The 23296-nt window shown below is 40.2% G+C and overlaps 1 protein-coding gene across 1 annotated transcript; it reads right to left on the reverse strand.

Moving 5' to 3' along the window:
• Window positions 1-13467: 13467 nt before the first annotated feature.
• Window positions 13468-23296, reverse strand: LOC146550818 (B-cadherin-like). The gene is made up of 20 exons (XM_085259402.1): window positions 22877-23296; window positions 22491-22625; window positions 22253-22399; window positions 22020-22164; window positions 21725-21900; window positions 21454-21582; window positions 21187-21369; window positions 19499-19836; window positions 19251-19393; window positions 18931-19155; window positions 18537-18761; window positions 18062-18183; window positions 17783-17854; window positions 17584-17685; window positions 17372-17428; window positions 16491-16598; window positions 16272-16331; window positions 15068-15178; window positions 14887-14946; window positions 13468-14748 (listed from the first exon to the last, which is right to left on the reverse strand). The coding sequence occupies exons 1-20, from the start codon at window positions 22910-22912 to the stop codon at window positions 14401-14403; spliced, it is 2922 nt and encodes a 973-aa protein (XP_085115528.1). The 5' UTR covers window positions 22913-23296; the 3' UTR covers window positions 13468-14400.

The raw sequence follows: 23296 nt of genomic DNA on the forward strand, positions 1-23296 counted from the left end.
TTTTTATTTATTTTCTTCTAAAATATGTCAGAGCTCCTCTGGGGCTTCCTTCTCTTCCCGCTGCCAGCCTTAACTGATTTACTTTTTACTCCGACGCTTTTATTTTTAATCCGCTCGCCCGGAGGGCGTTTCCTCTTCCTGCGGGAGAGGACCATCATACCCCCCGCCCCCTCCTGGCGAGGCTCTGTCAGCTTACCCATCACTCTTTTCACAGCGTCTGTAGCGATATTGGTTGCGGCCGTTTTCAGGTGAGGTTTAGCTACGGCGAACCCGGATTTGAAGAGAGGAGACACGAAACGAAACAGTCTGGAGAAGATGGATCCTATCCCTCTGCCGTACATCACGGGCGCTCCGTAAAAACCCGGAAGGGAACCTCCCACCTGCCCCTCATAATACCTCACAAAACGGTGGGGGTCCTGCGGGAGACGCGCAGCCATTCTCAAGCCGGTTTAAAGTGCAGCTTGACTATCGTTTTCCCGTAAACAAAATCCACGAATCTGTCGCGGTCCGTTTTAATTTCTACGCGTATGGTTTTAATGTATTTTTTAGAAACGCGCAAGTAATGGACCGTATTATGTCTGATGCTGATCACGTCTCCGTAATCGCCTTTCACGTTAAGGACGCTGAGCAACGGTGAGTAACTGTCACCGACCGGCTGGTACTGAACGATGTCGGTGTAGAGAAACAGGTTATATACGCCCGCGTTCATATCGCACGGATACGGAGTAGAGCGCTTCGACAGAGTCCACCACTCGTTCGTTTTCAATCCCAGCATGTAAGCCAGAGGAGGGAAGACCTTTATTTTATGGCTCCCGACTCCTTTGATATCCAGACGTTTGGTGACGTTGTTGAATGAAGCCTCGAAGGACGGGTCGTACTTTTGGATCGCCGGCACCAGGTGATCCAATAGATCTTTAACGCGTCCGTAATGACCTCCCCTGCCGAATTTTAAAATCACCAGGGGCTGATCTTCCTCCGTCGTCCGCATCAGCTCCAAGTAGGAGGCGTCCGGCGGTAGATTGTACCATGTGCGCGGATAAATGAATTCGCATAAGCCCACGCTCCATTCTCCGGTCAGCTCGAGGGGTTTGGCCAGATCCACCGTGTAGCAGCCGCTGGCGTTATCTTTAAATAAGCCCTTGCTGGCGTTGGAAGGCAGGGTCACGTAAAACCCTTCGGACTGCATGATGAATTTTAAAAAATGAGCCGAATGATGCGAGGGGTCTCTTTTTTTATACGCCTACCACTTCCGAGGCTTTCACCCAGCTGTTGAATTTATCCGGCCAGTTTTTCCACTTGACAAAAACCTGTTTTTCCCCTCTGACTGTGCGCCGCTTTAAAATCTTCTCCACATGAAACGCTTTGTCCTCGGTCAGTTTCACTTTCTGCAGCTCGGGCTCATAAAACGACCCATCAATGGGGTCCCCGTCATAATCTTGTAGTTTATACACGGGTGGCGATCGGTGAAGGACCCTGATCACAGTAAAGATTTCGTCCGTGAAACTCTGCTCGTATTTTTTATCAAATACTCCTCTCAATTTGGATATCCTCACCAGATCCGCCCTCTTAAATTTCAACTTTATTTTAGGACGGACGGGTGTCTTTCCATACAAGTTGCGAAACACCTGATCCGCGTTCTCGGGGCGCACCTCGGCAGGTGCCATTTTAATGCTGCTGTGATAACTGCGGTTATATCCTTCTAACAGGTCGGGCAACACCTCCAGATAGCGTCTGGTATTGTGCGCGGTGAAATATCTCCACATCCTCGTTTTCAGGGTGCGGTTAAATCTCTCCACCACCGAGGCCTTTAGGTCGCTGGCGGTAGCAAAATGGGAGATGCTGTGATTTTTCATCAGAGCTTGAAAACTCTTGTTGAAAAACTCTTTTCCCGCATCGGTCTGTAAATTTTCCGGTATTTCACTCTCTCTCAACACAGATTCGAAAGCTTCAGTCACTTCAGAACCCGTCTTCTTTTTCAGGGGGCGGGCGTAAGCCTTTTTTGAAAATACGTCTATGACGGTTAATAAATAATTGAATCCGTCGTTGTATTCAGACAGCTGTCTCATGTCGCACAGGTCGGCCTGAAGCTGCTTCAGGGGTTTGGTCACAAACACTCTATTTCTCTTAAATCTTACTCGCGCCGGCTTGTGCAGAGTATAGGCGTCCTGCTCGGATAAAAAATTCTGCACCTTGCGGATATCAACTTTTTTACCAGTTTCATCTTCTAAAGCGCGTCGGAGTCTATTTACTCCTCCGAAACTACCTGGGTGATGCGGGTCATAATACACTTTTTTCATCTCACTTTTCTCGGCCATCTCGTCTTCTGATAAAAAGCTCGTCTGCGTTATAACGTCGCAGGAGTCGGCTTTTATTATTTTATTCAAAAACCAGAGATGAATGTTTTTTATTATTATTTTTTTGAAACCAGAGGGCTTAATGTGCAGAAAACAGGAATACAATATTCAAAAACCAGAGATGAATGCTTTTTAAATATTTTTTATTCAAAACCAGAGGGTTTAACATGCAAAAAACAGGAATACATTTTTATTCAAAAACCCTGAGATAAAACACACTTATAGAATACAAGTAAGTTACAAAAAAAACCAGGAATACACTTTTATTCAAAACCCTGAGATAAAACACAGTTATAGAATACAACAACTCTTTTTTTTTTTTAATTCAAAACCAGAAGGTTTAACATGCGAAAAAAACAGGAATACATTTTTATTCAAAACCCTGAGATAAAACACACTTATAGAATACAAAAAAACTCTCTTTTTTTTTTAAAAAACATGAGGTAAACATGTTAAAAGGTTACAAACAGGATACTTTTTTTAAAGCATACACGATTAAAAAACGTAGTTTTTTGTTTTTTTTGTTTTTTAAAAAGAAACAGAATACATGATTAAAATAAAGCAGAATTAAAAAACGAGGTAGTTTTTTTTTTGTTTTGTTTTTTAAAAAGAAACAGAATACACTTTTATTCAAAACCCTGAGATAAAACACAGTTATAGAGTCAAACGGTTACAAAAACTATTTTTTCTTTTTTTTAAAAAACATGAGGTAAACATGTTAAAAGGTTACAAACAAACAGGATACTTTTTTTTAAAGCATACACGATTAAAAAACGAGGTAGTTTTTTGTTTTTTTGTTTTTTAAAAAGAAACAGAATACATGATTAAAATAAAGCAGAATTAAAAAACGAGGTAGTTTTTTTTTGTTTTGTTTTTTAAAAAGAAACAGAATACATGGTTTAAAAAACAAGGTTAAATATAGGAAGCATGCAGGATAAGAATCAGCAACCTTTGTAAAACTCCGTAACCAAACGGAGTTCCCCGATTTTAACCACATCTTGCCCCACCAAATTGTCATAAGCGTCTGTGATGGCGTCAAAGACTTTCCTCACCGATTTCAGCTCATGAAGCAAGGTCTCCGCAACCATCCCGACTTTAACATCCTCAGTTTTGATGTTGCGGGCAATCAGCAGACGTTGAATGGAAGGGACAAAGCGAGGAGTGAGCAGTTTCTTTCTGATGTTATAATAATTGTCGGAATAAAAATCATCCTCCAGAATTTGCAGGCACTCGTGTTGTCTCTGGCTGGGATGGTCTATCTTACATCCATTACATTCGTCGGTGCGGTGCTTGTTTATCACCAAGTTGACCAGATGATACACAGCTGTTTTCACAGTGTCGATGAATAAAGAAGACGCCCAGCCGTCCATCTCGTCGGTATGCTGCTGCCGCCTCTGGCGCTTCAGAGGCCAGTAACCGGGAGTGTCGGGTACCAGCTCGCCCTCGTCAGAAAAACAATCGGTGGAGCCGGTCTCCTCATCGCAAAGCAGGGGTGCAGAGTCCATCTCTCTCTCTCTCTGAGCTAAAAAAGGCTTTTTGATCGGACTTTTAAAACAGAAGGAAGGGGGGCGTGGTCCGGGAGGGGCGGGGATTTTCAGAAGTTGAGACATTTCCTTACTCCTACGGCATCCCTCCAGCAGCGGCAAGTTTGAAAAAGAATTGTAATATCCTTCCTCACTTGCAGCATTCTTACGACCCACTCTTTGGCTGGTATAACCATCATGCTGCGAAATAATCCGCAGTCGGGGTTGAATTTTTCCATGACAAAAATGTCAGGGGCATCAGACTCGTCAGTCGAACGCAGACTAGCTCTCATTCTCCATCTCCCTGTGGCTGTGGTTCCTGAAGACCAGACGGTTGACAAGATTGTTTTAGTCTTGATCAGCTGCTCATCATTGAAGCGTATGCCTCCGTTCCGCGGCGGGGGAGGGGGAATAGCTTCTATTTCTTCTTCCGTAGCTTTTTCTGGAGCCGGGGGAATGTTTTCTTTATTCTCAGCGGCTGCTTTCTCCTCTTTTATTTCTGGAGCTGGGGGAATGTTTTCTTTTTTCTCAGGAGCTGCTTTCTCCTCTTTTATTTCTGGAGCTGGGGGCTCATCATCTTCTTCTGGAAGTTTTTCAGCCAGGGGCTCGTCATCTTCTTCTTCTTCTTCTTCTTCTTCTTCTGTAACTGTGTCGAGAGGATGATCATCATCATCATCAGCTGATTCATCAGGGGAGGAAACATCCTCTACAGAGGGGATCTTTTCTTTATCCTCATCATTCTCAACAGCAGTATCCTCTTTTTCATCAGAGGAGACAGAAGGAGGGGAAGGAGGATCTTTTTCATCATCAGCAGCATCATGCTCTTCTTCATCACCGAAGCCGGAAGGAGAAGGAGGAGGAGGGGGAGGAGAATCTACCTCTCTCCGGGGTCTTTTAGCGGCAACATCTTCCTCTTCAGGAATGGGAAAATCCTCATTTGCCTCTCCGATAGCCATCGCAACCAGCAGCTTCAGCACGGCCCAGTCATTGGGAGTCAGCTTCACAATGCTGCTCGATTCCGTCAAGCTTTCTCCTTCGTTCAACTGATAAAACCAGAGCTCCCCCGATTCATATTTGAATATGTAGCCCCACTTTCCACAACCCTCAGCAGGCAGAGTCCATTCTCCTCGCAAGTTTCTCGGTGCTGGAATTTGGCTGCGGAACATGAAGACGCTCTTACTTCTTCCTTCTTTCCGCGGAGTGTCGGTTGCTTCGGGTCTGGTACTGTAGACAGAGACCGGCGTATCGCTGATAATCGACGATGCCCACTCGCTGCTGCTGCCGCCCATGCTCGAGGGTTCTGCGGGAGAGCAGATTTCTTCACCGTCCAAGTAAACAGGACCGCTGGAGGGCTGCAGAAGGAAAGAATCCATCTTGTGTGTGTGAGACTTAGAAATTGTGACGGGGCTCCACCTCTCTGGTTTTTATTCTCCTCCCTCGCTGCAGTCCCTCCCACTAAAAACTTTTTTTCCCAACAACAGATGGCGCTCTTCCGGGGGTTCACCCCTCCTTTCTCAGGGTGCAATTCGACACGGTTAGCAACAGATGGCGCGCTTCCGGGGTTCGCCCCCCTTTCTCAGGATATAATTCGTCACGCGGGGGGTTTCCCACCCCCCCTTCTCCGGATACGATTCGTCACGCTCATTACACGCTTCCGGGGGGGAGGGGCGGGAGGTCAAAAGGTCGTGATTAGGGCCATCAATCACTTCGGATCAAATTTTGTCATAAGCTGTATGGGATTAACTCTCTTACGATGATTTACTTACAGTAATTTAGAATCATCACTCAACCTAGCTCTACTACTGGCACTGCGTGACTTTTCTCCCACTGGAAACCAGAATTTCGTACAGATCTTTAATACCTCAGGCAATCGTGTTCAAGGGCTGCCCCCCCCTTTCTCTTCTTCTTTGTCCGTGTGTTCCTCCTTTTATTAAATCTCCATCACAATGATGTGGCGCTCTGAAATAAGACTCACACTGTTAATTCATCGTCTTCACTCTGCACCACTGCTCAGGCTGTTTTCTTTTCTTTTTAGTGTACAGTAAACAATTGAGTCGAGGCCTTAAGCCCCAGATATCTCGCACGGGCATCGTTTTCATAACCAAACTGCTCTGGACTCTGCTCCCCAAACCACACAAATGCCCTCTGGGCTTATTATTGTAACAGATTCTGTATTTGGATTTGTTGTGTGCAGCATTGAGCCTTTGTTAATAAAGCATTCTTCATTGCAGCAGCTGGAGCATTGTGTGTCACTTCTTAGTGAATTGAATCAACATTTTGATTTTGGTGCATGGGTGTGTATCAGTTTTCACTCACTCAACGAGTGCATAAGTGTTCATGTGTGTGTTTCTCTTCATTCTAAGTCGGCGGATGCAGAAGTGTGTGTTTGTGTTCATCACCTTCCTGTTCTGTTGTTTGGGTAAACCAGCGGCCTGAAGCATGCCCTGAGGTCCTGCCCTCCTCTTTGGGTCTGTTTGCATCCGTTGTTGCAGCTGCCTGCATCTTCTCCTTGTAACTTGACCCTTTTGCTTCTGTAGCTCCTTCAGGGCTTGCTCCTGCTGTTGGAGCTTTGCATCAGGTCTGGCGACCTCCTGCTCCAGCAAGCTTCCGCCTGATTTCAAGTCCTGTATGTGGGACTCCAAGTCTGAGTGATGGGTTCAATTAGCAGCCAGCTCCTCCGGAGCCATGCTCAGTTTCTGCTCTGATGCCTTAAGCTCTTACTGAGGGCAAAAACCTCAGAGTCTTTTCCTTCCACGTCAGATCGGAGTCTATTTATGTTGTCTTTACTTTGCTCCACAGCCTTCTGCAGCTCTGCTGTTCGGCTCTTCTCAGAGGTCAGCATTCTTTTGCTCACCCTCCCTTTTCCTCCGGGCTTAATGCGCGTCTCGTCACAGCTCAAGTTGTTGTTGTGAGTCCAGCTGCTGTGGCCTTCAGGGGTCAAAGGGTCAAAGATGGTAGCGGAGAGGGCAACGATGATAGCGGGGAGGGTAGGAGTCCAGGTCAGCTTCGGCTTTCAGAAAAAACAAAAACAAAACAAAACAGGCGAACAGGAAAATGATGTTGTGCTGACTGTGTTGTGTTGGCTGTGTTATCCAGAGAGGGGAGAAACAACTGGGCCTCCTCCCCCCCTTTTTGTTTTTTCTTACCATATAATCAACTCATAACCCCCCAAGTTGGCAGGACAACACAGGTACGTGTTAAAATTCTTAAGATCCTGTTTAGAAACCTAAAAAGGAATTTTCTACCATTCAGTAGTCATTTGTCTTAAACAATCAACAAAAACATGTCCCAATTCGACCCTTTTAACCACTAAATTTGTCGTGTCCTCACTTAATCATCAGACCAGTATCTTTGTCTTTTGACGTTAAGTTGTTGTCCTGCAACCCAGAGAGTTTATTTGTCAGTAGTGGATAAACTATATCATTTAAAAACAGGTGTATGTTAAGTGTCGCTACTTTAACCTTGCATGTACGTGCACATGTATGTAAGCTGTTTCTTCATTGCATGTATATGGGTTAATTTTAACTTTTTCTCAAATGAGGCATTTCTCTAACACACACATGTGTCTGTTCCTCACACTTCTCATACCTTTCTCTGGTTGTGTGTGGTTTTATTTGTTTCAGTCATTTACCAGGAACATCTTTTCCTTTTTTCTAGCGAGACAGGAGAGATGTGGCGTTGGAAGTATTTTGGTTTTCATGTGACGTATGACCCTGAAGGTAAGCGTGTCATGGACAAAAGTAAAACAGTATGTCGGATGTGCCACGCAATGCTCAATTACATTGGTGGGAACTAGTGCGTTAGCGCAGTTAGCTCGTTAACGTGTTGGCCGTCCAGCCCCAAGCACTGGGCGATCCGCGGTAGCTCGTTAACGGAGATTTGCCGTGTTGTGGTGTTAAAATCATTTCAGATTAACGCTGACAGCACTAGTGGGAACAAAACGAATGTGACTGCACATTTACTCCGACATCATCCTAGTGCAAAGACAAGTGGAAGCAGACAAAAACAACAAGCACACATGGTACATGTCACGAATCGCCGTGCGGCAGGCAGGAGTAGGACCCAAAATGCAGGACTCACAGGCACGAGGGAATGAACTCAAAACTCAGCTTTATTTGCTGGCAGAACAAATATACAAACTAAACTAAACTGGGAAACCACAAACTAAGAACTCACAGAGAGACACAGGGAGATCCACACACGGCATGAGGGACGACGTCACGCTGAACAGAGGGAGACGCAGACAGAAATACACAGAGGGTTAACGAGGAAAGTGGGAACACACGGGGAACACAGGTGACACTGATAATCATAACGAGACAGGGCGGGGTGAACTGAACATGACATGTACGGGCGTGAGAGTCACAAAGTAAACAGGAAGTGCACAGAGGTTCAGACAGGAGGAGAGAGAGAGCACGGGGAAAACACAGACATAACGGGCTGGGAAAACATGAAACAACCACAAAGGGAGACGAGGGCTCATAAATACATAGAGGGCACACAGGGGGAAGAGAGAGCACGGGGAGAACTTAGACATAATGGGCAGGGGAAACATGGAATAAAACATAAGGAGAGACGAGGGCTCACAGATACACAGAGGGGCACACAGGGGGTAAAAGCCATGAAGGGAAAACACTTAGGGAACAACACAACAGGGCAACTCAGAAAACATGGCCTAAGCAAGGAACAAAATACAAACATACAAGAAAACTAAGAACACTGGGCCAACATGGCCCAGGACCATGACAGTACAAACTTTACCCGAGTCATTTAGACAGCCGTTAGCACATGATTCTCCTTATGGGGACCTGATATGTTTAATATGCTGCCCAGAAGAAGCGTATAGTATAGCTTTTATTTTGGAAAGAGCCATTTCTCTGTAATAAACTCTCTTTTCCAAAGATGAGTGATTCCTCAATCAGATAGATTTATGTTTTTTATTACTTTGTTGTTTCAGCAACATTAAATTTAAAAACTGTACTTTTGAGTTAAAATATATATTTATAATTTTAATAAATGACAAATTAAAAAGGCATGAACATCTACAGGTGCACAAAACACCCGCAAAAACCTTTAAATGGTCTCTCAGTCTAGTTCCGTAGGCTACACAATCAAGGGGAAGACTGCTTACTTGACAGTTGTCCAAAAGACAACCATTGACACGTTGCACAAGGAGGGCAAGACACAAAAGGTCATTGCAAAAGAGGCTGGCTGTTCACAGAGCGCTATGTCCAAGCACATTAATAGAGAGGCAAAGGGAAGGAAAAGATGTGGTCGAAAAAACTGTACAAGCAACAGGGATAACTGCACCCTCGAGAGGACTGTGAAACAAAACGCCTTCAAAAATGTGGGGGAGATTCACAAAGAGTGGACTGCAACTGGAGTCAGTGCTTTAAGAACCACTACGCACAGATGTATGCAAGACATGGGATTCAGCTGTCGCATTCCTTGTGTCAAGCCACTGTTGAACAACAGACAGTGTCAGAAGGGTCTCGCCTTAACCCTAACCCTTGCCATGTCATCTGCTGGTGTTGCTCCACTGTGTTTTCTGAGGTCCAAAGTCAACACAGCCATATACCAGGAAGTTTTAGAGCACTTCATGCTTCCTGCTGCTGATCAACATTATGGAGATGCAGATTTCATTTTCCAACAGGACTTGGCACCTGCACACAGTGCCAAAGCTACCAGTATCTGGGACCATGGTATCCCTGTTCCTAATTGGCCAGCGAACTCACCTGTGCCACAGACTGATCAAATCTATGCCATCCCGCAGTGCTGCAGTAATTCAGGTAAAAGGAGCCCCAACTACGGCAGAAATGAGCTTCCTCCGAAGGGTGGCTGGCCTCTCCCTTAGAGATAGGGTGAGAAGTTCGGCCATCCGGGAGGGGCTCAGAGTAGAGCAGCTGCTGCTCCACATCGAAAGGAGCCAGCTGAGGTGGTTCGGGCATCTGACAAGGATGCCCCCTGGGCGCCTCCTGGGTGAGGTGTTCCAGGCATGTCCCACCGGGAGGAGGCCCCGGGGCAGACCCAGGACACGCTGGAGAGATTATATCTCTCGGCTGGCCTGGGAACGCCTTGGTATTCCCCCGGATAAGCTGGAGGAGGTGGCTGGGGAGAGGGAGGTCTGGGCCTCTTTGCTTAGGCTGCTGCCCCCGCGACCCGGCCCCGGATAAAGCGGATGAAGATGGATGGATGGATGGAGCCCCAACTAAGTATTGCGTGCTGTACTTGCTCATACTTTTCAGTTGGCCAAGAATTCTAAAAATCCTTTCTTTGTATTGGTCTTAAGTAATATTCTACTTTTTTGAGATACTGAATTTGGGGTTTTCATTAGTTGTCAGTTATAGTCATCAAAATTAAAAGAAATAAACACTTGAAATATATCAGTCTGTGTGGAATGAATGTAACCATTATACAAGTCTCACTTTTCGAATGGAATTAGTGAAATAAATCAACTTTTTGATGATATTCTAATTACATGATTGGCACCTGTATTTAGGACAGTTTTGTGTTATTTCAGGTTTAATGTTTTTTTAACAGGATGATAAGTGTGTAATCAGCTCAAAGTAAATTGCGGTCACTCGTAATAGTAAAAAATAAGTTCAATGGCACAGACGATTAAGACACATTATATTTGGATTTATGTTACAATGATGGCACCTTGTATAGCAACTGCCTGCTCCTTTTGGGCTTTTCACAAGATTTGTTGAACATACAACCTAAAATATCACAAGAACAGTTTTATAATTTGTCCAGTAGTGATAGTTGATAATAAAAGTGTCCAATGCCAATTTTTATTTGGACTTTGTGACTTTTGCAGGAATTAATTTTCGCACATGTCATACTCCTCTAAGTGGCCATGCATCACAGTTGAATGATTTGTGACAGGCTGCAATTCAGAGCCACTCATTAAAAAAAAAAAAAAAACAGCTAAAAAATTGTATTATTACAAAAATATATATTTTGCAACACTTACTGGATTCGTTGTGACAGTTTTAACGTGAGATATTTCTTGCATCTGGTTCTCTTTTTGGTTCCCGACACCTGCTTCAGAAATAGTAATAGTGTTTTAAGTTTTTCCACCAAAACCAGTCACAATTGTACGGAAGAGGATTAGGGCCACTGGAAAAAAAAAAAAAAGAATTCTGACTTTAATCTCAGAATTCTGAGAATAAAGTCAGAATTCTTTTTTTTTTTCCAGTGGCCCTAATCCTCTTCCGTAGTTATGTGTGTAGCAAGTGAAAATAAAATAAAATAAACAATAAAATCAAAGGTGAATCAAATAGACCAATATGGCAAGCCGGGATGGTCCATTTGGTAAAGTAAATCCGTTGGGTATCTTTCTTTGCCTTTAGACAATAATTCTGAAGGCAAAAGCACCAAACGGGACAGGCGAAAAAACGAAAAGCGAAAAGTGCTTTAATTCATCTGATTTTTTTTCCATTTTATAAATACATTCTTAAATAAATACACCTGATATAAACTTTTAAGTCAAAGCTTGAAAAATGTATTTTTGAGCTCATTAACAGCTGTTTATTTGGAGAGATGTAGTCCTTACTGGACAGCCAACACAAACATATGATTATATATGTAGTACATGATGCACTACCCGAGATTAAACAGTATCTCCAAAATGTTGTGATTTACAGATTCGCTTGCTAGGCCTCTTTGGGTTTTTATAAGGAAGGGCATCCAGCATTAAAATGTGTTGGATCAAAACATGCTGCTACAGTCTGTAGCGACCCCTTGTGGATATGGGAGCAATCAAGTAGCACTGGAGGTTAAACAGAAATATTTAAAATGAGCTCAACCATAAACAACTGCATCATTAATACTGATTCACATAACACTGTAAGTACTTTTTCATTTGATTGAATTTATGTACAGTTTGGCATTAATACAGTTTTATATGTAATATGCTATTGTTACTTTTGCTAAGGGATCTTACATGATTTCTCCAGCACGTCATTGTGAGCTCAAGGAAATAATTAGATATAAACTTTATAATATTTCAGCCAGTTAGGTGTGCAGAACAGTGGTGATGTAAGACTTTTGCACAGAACTGTACTGCAGCCTTCCCTGTTGAAGTTGATGTGGTTTTAGAGAATTCTGTCTCACATATTCTTGCAGTGGGCATGCTGGGGGGTGCCAATGCTACCCCTCAGCCTCCTAGTAGATACAACTGTGGTATCAATTTCAAACTCCTTGTCGTCTTGTTCTCAAGATATTGCATTCACAGTATTTTCAGAAAACCTGACCTCTGACCTGGAGGTCAAGGTCACCGAAATGCAAACTCATCTGAAATTTTTAGTAGCTGCACCTTTTGTATGAAATTCAAAATCCTACATCACCTCATTTTGTGGTCAAGGTAACTGGGATTCTGACCTTTTTGGGACCTGTACAACTGCAGTGAAAACTCTGGATGCACTGACTGTCCCAAGTCTGATATTAGATGCATATCTAAAGATGCATGTGTAATTTACTTTTTGTGAATAAAATGTTGACAAGGTTGCCAAAAGCAGCACGATTTTATTAAGTGTGCAGTGTGAACCCTTACAGGAGGTTCTCACCTCACTTTCCACCATAAATTTGTTCTTGTGTTCCTTGTCTTGTCCTCAGACATTTTTCTTGAAAGCTGATTCCATTCCTTACAAGAGTTAATTAATAAATTATGTTGATTCTTCTAAAGACTAAACTTAGGAATGAATATGTATTCCTAAATGAACCCCCCCCCCCCCCCCCCCCCCAAGGTTTATGATTATGGAAGTTGAGACATGCCATAATCAGTGGCGTAACCAAGCTGATGAGTAAATCAGATGCTATCATGTGAAATACGAACTACAAGCCATGATTCCATAGTTTGTAGACCCACCGGCAACAAACTGAAGTCTAAAATGGTTGTGGAGGAATTTTGTCCCATGTCGTTGGTTCTGTTTTATAAGGTTTGCAGGTTTTTATTTATGCAGAGTTTTTGTAAAGTCCTACCACAACGTGATTCGTTAGTTTTTTTTAGCTATTCTGTTGTAGATTTTCTGGTGTACTTGGAACCATTGTCCTGTTGCGTGACCCTTTTTTGGCCAAGCTTTAGTTGATGGACTTATTATGATTTATTATCAGTATTTTTCTGAACAAGTGGAGCAATAGAAGTTGACTGCTTTGAGACTGCTTCCTTTTTACTTACAGTTGTTTTTATCTCTTTTATGTTCAGATTTCCATCTGTTGCAATAGACTAATCTTTACTAAAAGCACATTTTGGCATCGAATATGTCACCCCAAATAAATAAAGCTTTGTCTACAGAAAAGTTTAGGATTTTGACTTTAACCTATCTGACAAATCTAAAGCTTTGATAAGAAACCTGAGAGTTATTTTACTCATCTTTGGATGTTTTTTAATTAGTGAGAAAAATGTGCAATGACAAAGCTTACAAGAATGCCATTTAGAATGAAAAACTAATTCAGTCAGGCTTGTGTAGAAGTTTCTGACAGATTTAGACATTAATGAAATGTGAGTAAGTCATTAGATATTTACTAAGTTTAGTAAATATAATTTTAATGCACTTCCCAACATTACCTTTGCTGGTATGAGTGTTCAGAAGTATTTTTACTGTATGAATATGGCTTAATATAACTAGGCACAAATACAAATATAACAATTTCTTTGTAAAACCACAAGGAGTCAGTGTTTCACAAGAATTAGATTAATAAACATGATAGTGATAGTTCTATAGTGAGAATCTTGTTTGAGAGGTTCAGATTAACACGTTTATTAGTATTACCACTATACAAACATTTGATGCACATAAAACATGGTTACAATGATCCTTAGAAGCATATTAACTAGTTTATTAGATGCACCCAGATGCTCAGACAGTGTGGGAGAAGGCCGACCATCCTCCTCACCGAAGCAGTCAGCAGACTTACTGTCCTGCATGTACAAACATGAAAACACCCATACAACCACAGATATCCGAGAGCACGCCCACGCCAGCACCTTTTGATAACGTGGAGTCTAAACAACAAAATGAGAACAAGTTTGACAAGTTTGTCGTGCCAAAATGGAAATACCGTGGAATTACATTACAGCGGCAGTCATCATTTATTCTGGAGAAAGCTTTTACTTGCACAAGACACACCTGCATGCCTTTAAGATTCATGCATTCAAGCTTAACTCTGTCTCTAATGGACAAAGAAAACAGTTCACACGCTTGAAATATATTATTTCGCAATAGAAAAAGATAAAAAAGTGACCTTAAAAAACACTTTTGAGAACAGAAGCTCAAGATAACCCAAACGAAAGTAGAAAGCATTACCCTCTTAGTACAATTGATCGTATGTTTCCCAAAGTGCAAATAAGCAGATTTGATAAATACCATATTCACCCCTCTGCATTAGTTTTTGCATTACCCAGTCTTTATTGTAAACATTATGACATGACACTGCATCTTACCATACCATGCTCCCAGACAACTGAATAAATATTTATGACTTTTCATATTGTACCTTATACTTGAGGTCTGGTGACTTTATTGTGAAATGTAAACCTCATTTAATGTGAGTTTCTGCCAGTTTAGTTCATGGCTTTCCTCTTGGACAAGAGTTGCTGTTTGGATTTTCTGTATTGTGGTGACATCACTAGGCATGCAGACTGAGGCCAGAGTAGTGAACTTGTCACACAGATCCATTTCAGGGTCAAAGGAAACATCAGCAATGGAGATTGAATCAAGCTCAAAGTTATGCTCTGTGTCTCCCTCCTCATTATATACACGAGGCAGATAATTGCCCAGTTCCTTTCCTTGTTCCTGGAGAGCATTTATCCTTTTTGGTATTACCTCATTTAGTAGCTGGTTTCGTTGGTCTAGTCCCATATAAATCTTAAAAAGTAGAAACAGGAAGTTGTATGAATTTTCTTTTTTGAAATATTATTATATTAGAATTTAAATAGGAATTAAGGTAAGACAAGACTTTGTAGTTGACCATAAATGACAAAACTGTAGAAAATGTTGCTTTACCCCATGCTTAGATTGAACCTGCAGATGTGCCGTTCCTTTGTTGGATGATCCTCCGAGTGACTGAAAAAATCAAGCATTTAAATAGTTAAGCAAAATTCTTAACACCGGACTATTTAAATATGACACATGTACTTAATGATAACAAGAGTAAGTACAAGTTTTATAAGAAAAATCTCTGTACCATGCGCATAAAGCTTCCACGAGTAAAACCTTGTGCCATTGAGCTTTCCCTTTGAAAAGCTGAGATTATTGACCCGGTTTGTGATGCTCCACGTACGGCTTCATCTATCAGCTGAAAAGAAACCAAACAAACAAATGTCAAAGAATGACAGCATTTCATGGTTGAAATCATTTTAATTATGATTAGGCTTGTCCTCCAAGCCTATCATACTTGGATCATGTTAGAGCAAGGCTGTCAGTTGATACTGTACTTTTCTGTGTTTAAAACCTTTTAAAAATAAAAGAGCAAGGGACTAAAGAAGAACACATTACACAAGTTAAACCAAGTAGCATATATTATGCTACTTGCATACTACTTGCATAATAATATGCACACACAGTGGCTGCTCTCTGTCCCGACAAAACTGTGTTCCCGTCTTTGACTTGAATTAAGGATTTTTATCAGTTATTCAGTGTTTTAATGAGTATTTGGCAGCAGGATTATGTGTATATAATCATCTCCAATTATGTAATAATGCCAATATTCATCTTTATTATCTATCCTGTAATATGCGGCTGTTGTTACATCGACAATACCTGTTAACAACAAAATTTGTTCCATAGTAGGAATTGCATGCAACAGCCACTTCATTAGGAATAACTGTTCAACTGCTCATTAATGCACATTTCTAATTAGCCAACCACATTCCATCAACTCAGTGTTACTGGCAGAGGGGTGATGGGGAGACGGGTGAACAGCTTTGAGTTGCTAGGATGGCAACAGTAAAAACTACTCGATCCTCCCAGGGTAGGCAGAAGTGCATCTCTTAATGGAAACAGGGAAACCTGAAACCAATGGGCTACAGTCTTCTGATGGCTCCTTCCAGTAAAATAATGTGCAACACCAAAACTGGTTTCTTGAACATAACAATGACTTCGCTATACTCAAATGGCATACTTTAATTCACAGTCTCCAGATCTCAATCCAGCAGAGCATCTATGGGATGTGGTGGAATTGGAGATTTGCACTTCTGCAAAATTTGTTAAACACTATCATATCAATAGGAACCAACATTTCTGAGGTATACTTCTAGCACCTTGTTGAATACATCCCATTATGACGACAAAAGGGTACTTGCAAGGTGTAACTAACAAAGTGGCTGGTGAGTGGAAATTATAAAATAGTTCTGGAAAATTTAACATCAAAAGGACTCATGTTGCTTTACCCCATGCCTGGATTGCCACTGGAGATGTTTCATTCCACTATTTGATATTGCTCCCAGTGACTGGAAAAATCAAGCATTAACTGGTTAATACTTTTGAAACTTCACAGAAAAGCAAAATGTCAAGAACCAGCAAAATCCTTAACAACCACTTCGTCAAACAGATGTACTCAATACTACTACTACTACTAATTATACTAATACTAATAATAATCTCAGTACCTTCCGCATGATGGTTCCACGAATAAATGCTGACCCTGATCCTTCCCCCCGGTACTGTGAGGTTAGTGAGTTCATTTGTGATCCTCCATGTACTGCTTCATTCATTAGCTGAAGAAAAAAACCGCAAAACAAACACATCAAACCATGACATTGTTTCCTGGCACAAATGATTTCAATAAGAATCCATTTGCTAAAGTCTATGATAACATACAATGTAAAAAAGCAAGGCCAGCAGATTGTTCTGTGCTTTTTTAGTTTTCAATCAATCTCATAAAAAAAGGACCAAAACCTGAAAGAAATAAAGACTTCGTTTTTTGTTCTAAGGCTAAACAGTTTCTTGAAAGAGCAGGGGACTAACCCTACATCTCAACTGTGAAGCAAATGGGCTACAGCAGCAGCAGATGACCACACTGTCACTCTTGTCAACTAAAAACAGGAAACTGAGGCTATGTTTTACATAGGCTCACCAAAAACAGACAAGAGAACATTGGATGTATTGGCTTCTGTTGTGAAGTATATGATAGGAACAGTTGCATAAACAACATCTAAGCACAGGTTCATCCATCCTTATAGAAATGATTCAATCAGGTGGGGGTGATGTAATGGCGTGGGCGATATTTTCTTGGTATACTTTGGACCCCTTAGGACAAAGTCAACATCATTTAAATGCCACAGCCTACCTGAGTATTACTGCTGACCACGTCTGTCCCTTTATGACCACAGTGTACCCAAATTTGGATGGCTGCTTCCAGCAAAATAAGGCACCATGTCACAAATCTCAAATCATTTCATGCTGGTTTCTTGTAGAATTAAGTCAGTTCTGACAGAAAAGGTGGTCCAGCACTTTCAGAAGGTTTCATATGAAAAGAAATATTACATACCCCACTCACAGATTGTCCCTGGTGATATCCCATTCCCACGTTTGATCCCCGCTGTGACTGAAAAATCAAGCATTTAAATACTTCTGAGATTTGATAAATTTCATGAACAGAAAATTATGATGAGCAAAATTCTTAACTTCTACCTGTTTAAGTATCACAGGTTTACTTAGTGATAATAACAAATAAAACAACAGTAATCATAATATCTGTACCATGTGCATAAAGCTTCCACGAATGAAAGGTTGTGCCACCGAGCTTTCTTTTTGATACTTGAGGAATTCTGTGCTGGTTTCTGAGTCATTTAGAAGAAACGCCTGAAAAACATCAAATATTTCTCACAATGCATGGTATATTACAAAAATACTCTTTACAAACTAGTTATTACAATAATATATATTTTGTAGCACTTACTGGACTCATTTTCACAGTTTTAACTTGAGATATTTCTTGCATCGCATTTCCATTCTGATTCACAATGGCCACCTTGACAAAGTAATGATGTTTTAAGGTTTTTATACCAAAAACGAGAAGTTATGTTTACATAATTTCAGTCATTACAATTGCTGAAGTAGGGATAATTACTTTTAAAAAGTCAGGCAAAATGAATCTTTAATTTAAAAACCAACAAATATCTGTGTGTGTGAGCATTTGAGTGTGTGTGTAAGTGTGATTTATGATAAATGTATTTACCGAACAGTCTGTTCCTGGATTCTCAGTGTTAGACTTCATCAGTTGTTGTTCAGAAGATAAATCCTCTTTGATTTCCAAGATCTGTTTTTTGCAGGACATCAGAAGAGCCAAAAGTAGCAAACCTGGAGCATAAAGACCACACACACAAATATATGACATACAAAACATGCTAGATGTTTATTGCTGTTATAATTCTGTTATTTTTACTTTAAATAAATATTAAAAAAAAAAACTGTTTTTCAAAATCTTAACAAGTATAAAAATAAGTACTTAAATCTAACTGAAAAACACCCATCGAAAACTCATTTACATTTTTTTCCTGAAAAAGTCCAAAGCTTATTATTAAAGTCAAAGTTATTTCTTATTGTTAGACCTTTTTTATTATTACATTTTAATCGTTTTTAAATAACAACAACAAATATAAATGAGGATATCTTATTTATAATGATGGAAATATTTGAAACATGTGTCCAACCTGTGATCAGCAGCATGGCCAAAAAAATCATTCCCACTCCCCCTGCTCCTAGTGTGGTGCCAGATGTCCTCACATGACAGTTTGGGGTTTCTGAGTCTAAGCAGCTGCAAACAGTAACTGACAGGTTGTGGAAAGCTGATTTCCCCTGTTGGTCAGAAACTTCTAGCGACAGCTCATGGTGATTGGAATGAACTGTAGGCTCTTTAACCAAGTTGACTGAATAACCTGTGTGTCCAAAATGAATACATAATCAGATGTATAACAGTCATTGTGGCAGTCTATGTATATACTACTTATACTTTTATATAAAGGAGGCTTAGAAGTATATTTAATACAAGTGACATTGTTTTTGTGAGTAATATAAGGTTGACTATCTGCAGACTCTAAAGCTTACCAGTGACAGGGTCAATCTTCCACTTGCCCTCAACATCTCCATGGAGCTTGAAGGTGAAAGGGCCACTGTAGGGCTCAACATCTGAGTCCAAGGCTGTGATGTTGGCAAAGGATTGTCCGTCAGATTGGCACATTTCAATTGTGCTTACAACCAGGTATGGAGTATGATCATTGTCATCTCTAACATAGATACTAAGAGTTGCAGTGCTTGTCATTTGTGGTTTCCCTGGTGATGAAAAAGTATTGCAACTTGTTTAGAAATGTAATGAGGAAATGTAAATGAATAATTGGCCAAATATGTAAATACTTGTCGATTCATACCATCGTCAACAGCACATATTGTGACTACATAAATGTTGTCTTTAACAAACTCTGACTCTCGATCCAAGGGCTTTGATGTTGTTATGTTTCCAGTGTCAGGGTCCACTTTAATCCAACCAGCTGGATCGTGTCCTATAATGTATCTGAAATGGTTTGTTAGTCATTTTCAAAGTGTCTACTGATGTAGTAATGCTGTATGTTTTTGTCTTGTAGAAGTGACATGTAGTTGTATAGTTGTCAAGACTTACTTAAATGTGTTTTTGTTGGCAACATCAGGGTCTTTAGCTGTGAGTGTTGCCAGGTATTGGCCTTCCTTAACATTCTCAGTGACCACAGTTTCTATGGAAGTCTTGTCAAAAACTGGAGGCTCATTGACATCCTCAACAGCCACGATCACTTGACGGCTGGATGCAACTGTTCCAGCCACGAAGCTCATTGCAGACCCAGTAGCAGCGGAACCAGATATGGTAACTACTTTCCAAAGACCAATGGAGCTGCGTTTTTCCACTTTGCATGAATAATAGGGGATCTCATTCTCTACAGTGATAGTTATATTCTTCAGAGCACCATCTTCATAGTTTAAAGCCTGTAAAAGAGCATAACTGTTGGAGTCAAATTGTTAAATGTTGTCATTGTGTTACTTAAATTTGTAAATCATGGAAATAAAAGGCTGCGAGGAAGGCTGTTTATTTGATTCTGGCTAGGAGACAGGTGAGGAGTGTTCAGCTCCCACCGCCAGTCTCCCTTGCTAGCAAGTAAAAGCTGTTCATCTTGCTTCCTTGCTTGACGTTAACGGGAATAGGTTTCTAAACCAGCGGGGCCTGTGGAAGCGCAGACCCAACAATAACTTATCATATTTTTCCAGGGCTTTTTAAATCATAGCTTTGGTTAAAACTGTTTGCTACCCGATTAAAATTGCTTTTAGCTTGAATAAAGCCATATCGATTTGTTAAAATCCCGAATCGATTTTTAAATATAAATGTACTTTGCCAGAAATGCCAGAATCTCACAAAACTATTTCAGCAACCACAAAACAGCTAAAACAGTAAATGAAAGCAGGTAAATGGATTCCACAAAAAGACTCTCGCACAGAGCGCGGACCCGATGCATCACAGTGAGTGAGATTTCGGCTTTCTTTCACATAAACAGTCAGTGCTGAAAGTCGACAGCTCACAGATTCTGATAGGTCGGGGCTGCGCTTTGTGTTTTTGTCTTTTTTTGCACTAGATTGTAAAGCTGTAGGTTTTGTCCCTCTCCAACCAAAATAGACTGAACCAGCAGCAAAAGAAGATCAAAACTATGCTTCGCCGCTTCACATTTCACTTTACATAAACATCGTCATGAATTCCCTCTTACTTTTGCTGTTTTGCTTCCACTATGATAAAATCACACTTCCTGCACAGCTCTCTCTCTCTCAGTGCACTTCAAGAACAGTTTCCCCATCTCAAATCTGTTTTCTGCATGATTTGCTTGCTTATTTCCAAGCAGTCTACTGTTGTTTACAGCACTGTTGGTCACTGCTTTTTCTTATATAAATGACTTCTGACAACAAAGTCTCATTTCTGCTGTTCAATACTGAATAAATATAAACTTTTTAAACTTATGCGAAATTGCAAAACGCTTAGCTGTGTCTAATAAAACCACTGTAATTTTGTTCTGCTTCACTTTAGCAGCATCAGGTATGTTCATATGCTGAGTCATGGTTTTCTTCCATTTTTGTTCTACTTCAAATTATTTTTAAGGTTATCTGCTATAAAAAGCCAGGCCAGGAAAATCTCTTTCATATTTTTCTGTGTTTTATATACTAATTTTTGAAGATAAAAAAGAGCTTATGTTGGTTAATTTAAAAAATGCAACAGGGTTTTTACCACAGAGACTGTTTTGAACTACTTAGATTGGAAAGTTTAGTCTACTGTAAACATAATCACAAAAATACCTTTTCCACATGGAGTAGTCCATCGTTTGTCTCAGGATCTGTAGTTATTCTAAAGTTGTTGTTTGTGTCTCCTTGGATTGTATATTTGGCTCTCCATGCTGGGGTTCCTCTGGTGTCTTCATCATGAACTTGTATACGTGAAACAAGAACATTTGTCTGTCCTTCTTTCACTTTTTCTGGGCCCTTGGGTCACAAAAGAGGAAGATGTAAAATAGGAAATGATTTTCATTGAATAAATTATTGTGACTGAAATAAGTAACTGCTAACTGTTTGCTGTGTGATGACAGGAAGGTGATTATTTCCATCTTCTATATTGATTATGATGGTGCAGGAGGTGGATAGCGGTTTTTCTCCATTGTCTTTGGCCTCCACTATAATGGTGTATTTCTCAGCTGTCTGATGGAGAAAAATAAAATTTTGCTCATCTTGAATGGATGTCAAAAATATTGAATTTAGTTGTACTATTGAAATTTGAGGAGATTCATGTTGAAAGATTAAAATGGAAAGTTTTAATTTTTCAAGCAGTAATTTCTCTCACCTCATGGTCCAGACATCCTTTAAAAGAAATGACTCCAATGCCTGTCTCATCGATCTCTTTGAAGTAGAACTCAAGATCCTTAGGTTTAGGTTTGACTGAAACTATGTTAAGGTCAACTTTGTTATATATCTCACTTATGTCTTGATCTGTTGCTTGAATTCTACCCACTTCAGTGCCTGTTAGTATCAAAAGGAAATAATGATTATTTTGTTTAGATTCACTGTCACAAAAACATAATTTTGACACCGTAGCATTAGTAATTTAAATAATATTTCTTTCCAAATGAGAAAATTACCCTGTGATGTTGACTCTTTTATGGTGAAAGTGTACTTTTCAAACAGAAATTTTGGAGGGTTGTCGTTTGTGTCCAAAATCTCTATATAAATCCCGAGCTGTGTCTCTATTTCATGTTTTTCTCTGTCAAGTGCTTTAAATTTAAGCTGCAATGGAAAGATGAAATAATCAAACCTCACTCCATGCATAGCTTTTACTTTCCATTTAGATATTTTTTTTAAAATTTCTTCTTACCTTAAGAGTTTTATATTGTTCGTAGTCCACCGAACGGAGGACCTTTATTTCTCCTGTATATGAATTGATTTCTAACACTTGCGTTGGTTCCTCATCGACACCTTCTCCTTGTATCATAAAAAGAACGAGGTCCTTCTCAACCTCAATCTGTATCAAACATAAGACACACGAGCAGTGAATTTTGGAATTATCTTTCCTTATTTCATGATATGTGTTACATTTTAAGGCATACACTCACTTTGCCCAGTGAATATGGGAAAGGTCCCTGATAACCTTCATCAATAGTAAAGGAATTAATGATCCAGTTTCTTTTTTGACGCAGCAAAAGTTGTGAAGATGATCTGTGGACTCCCCAACACTGCAAAAGATCACACTGGAAAGATTTCTTGCAGTAAATGTGCAGCACAGCATATTTATGAGTATCATATATATTATATATTATATTATATTCTTAGCAGATTTTTAATCTTTAAACACTGGCTATAACTCAGTATAATGTTGACAGACATAATCGTCATAAACACAATTAGTAAAACAATTAGACATATTTTTAAAATATTTGTGTTGAAATTTATGGCAGAAGTAATAAAAGATTACATGTAGTTTTACATACTTAAGCCTTACCAGAATCAAAAGTAGAATTGGGTGTATTAGTTCCATTTTATATCCACAGAACGGCTAGTTTTGAAGTGAATTCGTTGCAGACTACTACTTGAATGCACTTGAGTAGAAACTCAGCTGCATGCCAATGTGAGCTTTGGCAGAGAGATACCGGTGGGAGGGATATCTTTATAAATCAGCTGTATACGTCTAGCCATGAGGTAATCGTAATCTTTATCTGTATCTGTATGGGTGTGTACAGTTTTCACCTTGACTAACAGTACCCGCTTGCTTGAGAACCTATAATGATGCTAGAAAAGAAAAGAAAAGAAACCCAACTAAAAACCACGTAAAATCACATTTAAAAACATAATTAGTCTATGATATTATATTATGTATTATAATATATTATATAATATAGAATAGAATAGAATAGATAGAATT

This window comes from Mchenga conophoros, linkage group LG20 (assembly GCF_057382185.1).
Source record: "Mchenga conophoros isolate Kocher_MC1m ecotype Shallow Benthic linkage group LG20, M_conophoros_male_GT1.1, whole genome shotgun sequence".
In the NCBI taxonomy this organism is placed as follows: Eukaryota; Metazoa; Chordata; class Actinopteri; order Cichliformes; family Cichlidae; genus Mchenga; species Mchenga conophoros.

Bases quoted from the DNA above. Each gene is read 5' to 3' on its own strand.
- LOC146550818 (XM_085259402.1), bottom strand. From the start codon at position 22,912: ATGGAACTAATACACCCAATTCTACTTTTGATTCTG. The intron at 19,837-21,186 runs GTATTTTTGTGA...GCTCTTTTACAG, and splicing joins GACTACTCCATGTGGAAAAG to GCTTTAAACTATGAAGATGG. The intron at 15,179-16,271 runs GTAAAGCAACAT...GTTTCTTTTCAG, and splicing joins AGTGGCAATCCAGGCATGGG to CTGATAGATGAAGCCGTACG.